The 2,500-nt window shown below is 35.1% G+C and overlaps 1 protein-coding gene across 1 annotated transcript; it reads left to right on the forward strand.

Moving 5' to 3' along the window:
- The first annotated feature begins 723 nt into the window (after positions 1-723).
- Positions 724-1,332, forward strand: LOC130799445 (histone H4). The gene has a single exon (XM_057662537.1). It carries the CDS (start codon positions 827-829, stop codon positions 1,136-1,138), a length of 312 nt encoding a protein of 103 aa, XP_057518520.1. The 5' UTR covers positions 724-826; the 3' UTR covers positions 1,139-1,332.
- Positions 1,333-2,500: the final 1,168 nt, after the last annotated feature.

Raw genomic sequence — 2,500 nt, forward strand, 5'->3', positions numbered from 1 at the left:
ATATTTTTTGACATAATTTTATTTTTACATATTTTGTTCTTAAATATTAAAAAATATTTATTAAAAATTATATTTATATTTATATTTATTAAAAAATATTATTTTAATTAAAAGAATAATTTTTTAATTATAAAATAGTAGATGTATTTTAATCAAATAAAAAATTATATTATCTTTGTACATGAAAATATTATTATAAAAAAATAAAGATAAATGTTAGATAAATTAAGGGAGAGAAATTATGGTAGGGTAGAAAAAAAGTAAGAAAGAGAGGATAATGACCTTTTAAAAGAGGTCATTATTAATAAAATTAAGTTGAAAGATGAAATTTTAGGAGAGAGAAAAATTGTAAAATAGTTTAATGACCTTTTTTTGGGTTATGAGTAAGGATGGCCTAAGGAGGAGTAAAAAACAACTCACTTCTACTAGTCTTCTATGTATTAACGATCTACGTGTACGTACCCAACCTGGACCATATCTCCTAAATCATCGTCACATTAAAAAACAATCAACAGAACGAAAAACAACCTTATGACAACCGTCAGATTAAATAAATCTACGATTCCTCAAACACTTCCAATGAAGCCCACGGATCGATATTCTAAACCGTCAGATTAAACCCCATCTAAAGGATACTATCAACGCGGAAAATATCCCTCCAAAACCAAATCTCAAAATTTCAATCACCTTCCCAGGGCCCAGCCCCAGTCCCAGCATATAAAGCCATTTTTTCTTCCATCATCTCCATCAGTCACAGTCACAAAACAAAACAATCAAAGCCAATAACAACTCAAATCCAGAAATCTGTTGTTTCAAGAGTTCGAAAATGTCAGGAAGAGGAAAGGGAGGAAAAGGTTTAGGAAAGGGAGGAGCAAAGAGGCATAGAAAGGTGTTGAGGGATAACATTCAGGGAATTACAAAACCTGCAATTCGTCGTTTGGCACGTAGAGGTGGAGTCAAGAGAATCAGTGGTTTGATTTATGAAGAAACTCGTGGAGTTTTGAAGATCTTTTTGGAGAATGTGATTCGTGATGCTGTTACTTACACTGAGCATGCTCGCAGGAAGACTGTTACCGCCATGGATGTTGTTTATGCTCTCAAGAGGCAAGGCCGTACCCTCTACGGATTTGGTGGTTAAATCTGTTTCTGGGTACTCACTAATGTTAGGGCTAGCTTGTTTTTAATGTTTTGGGTTGTGTATTATAGAGATTCTAGTCTCTTACTGTCATTGTTAAATTATGTAACTTAAATTACATGAGTGAAATGCTCAAATGAAAATGGACTTTTGAATGTGATATATATTGATAATTACTTCATTTGATTCAGATTTTACACGTTCCTTTTGATTTCCAATAATGAATGGATCCTGAGTTGGTTAATAATTGATAAGGGTGTTTTTTGTTTTGGTTTAATGAATAGTGTTATGTTTGTGACTCATAATTTCTTTACTTAGCTTGATGTTGAGGAGTATTTGAGCTTGGAATAAGTGAGTACATGGAAGAACTTGTATTTGGTACAAAGTCAGACGCTGTTGTAAAGGAAATTGATGAGACTTAATCTTTGGCTGGACCTAAGCTGCTGGTACCAATTGATGCAGAAGAGTCAAAGAAGTGAAAGATTTAAGTCGGAAAGGCGATGTATGCGTTGGCGGCAACTGTAGAAAAGAAGTTGTTGCATCGCATCAAGGATGCGAAGACATCAAAGGAGACGTGAGAATGATGCTCAACTTCAGATGCTAGAGAACGAGCTAATGTGGATCCAAAAAAATAAATTGACGGTGAACCAATATTTTACTAAAGTCAAGACTTTGTGTGAGCAAATCACAAAGTTGGAGCAAAAGAATCCGATTATGGAGATTAGGATGCAAAGGATCATTGTGTGCGGCTTGAAATCGAGTCTTAATGGTCTTGTCACGACCATTCGAGATTGGGCTACACAACTAACTCTAATCGAGTTTGAAAATGTGTTAGCTAATCAGGATGTTCTAGATAATCAAATGTTCGGAGTTTGTATCAAAGATGAAGAGACTTCTCTATTTGGAAACAAAATTCCAAATAAGAGTGGTGAGAAGATTGGTCAGTCGAGTAATCCATTACCTGGCAACTCAAATCAAATGTCAAGAGTATTTTGAAAAGGACGAGGAAAAAGAGGCTTCCATCAAGAAAAGCTCGAGATCGACAAGAAAATCACAATAAAAATAAGACTCGGACATGACGAGAGGTTGTGTGCTACAAGTGTAGTAAATGGGACATTATGCCCGAGAATGCTGGTCTAAGTCAGTAGAAGGGAATGCTGCAACTTCGGTAGAGCCAGAAAGCCGAAGCAAAAAAGAATGGGATTTTCAAGCTTCCTATGCCGTTGAAGAGTCTAGTTTAAAATGTGAACTAGATGTGGAAGAACAGTCTTTCGACATGATGGTTGTGTCAACCTGTAACACCGAGCCAATAGAAATTGCATTTGCCACAACAAATGATAAGATGATCAATTACAAGGATGATTG

Source organism: Amaranthus tricolor, chromosome 14 (genome assembly GCF_026212465.1).
Source record: "Amaranthus tricolor cultivar Red isolate AtriRed21 chromosome 14, ASM2621246v1, whole genome shotgun sequence".
Classification (NCBI taxonomy): Eukaryota; Viridiplantae; Streptophyta; class Magnoliopsida; order Caryophyllales; family Amaranthaceae; genus Amaranthus; species Amaranthus tricolor.

What these genes read in the sequence shown, in the direction of transcription:
- LOC130799445 (XM_057662537.1), top strand. Translation starts at nt 827, where the DNA reads ATGTCAGGAAGAGGAAAGGGAGGAAAAGGTTTAGGAAAGGGAGGAGCA.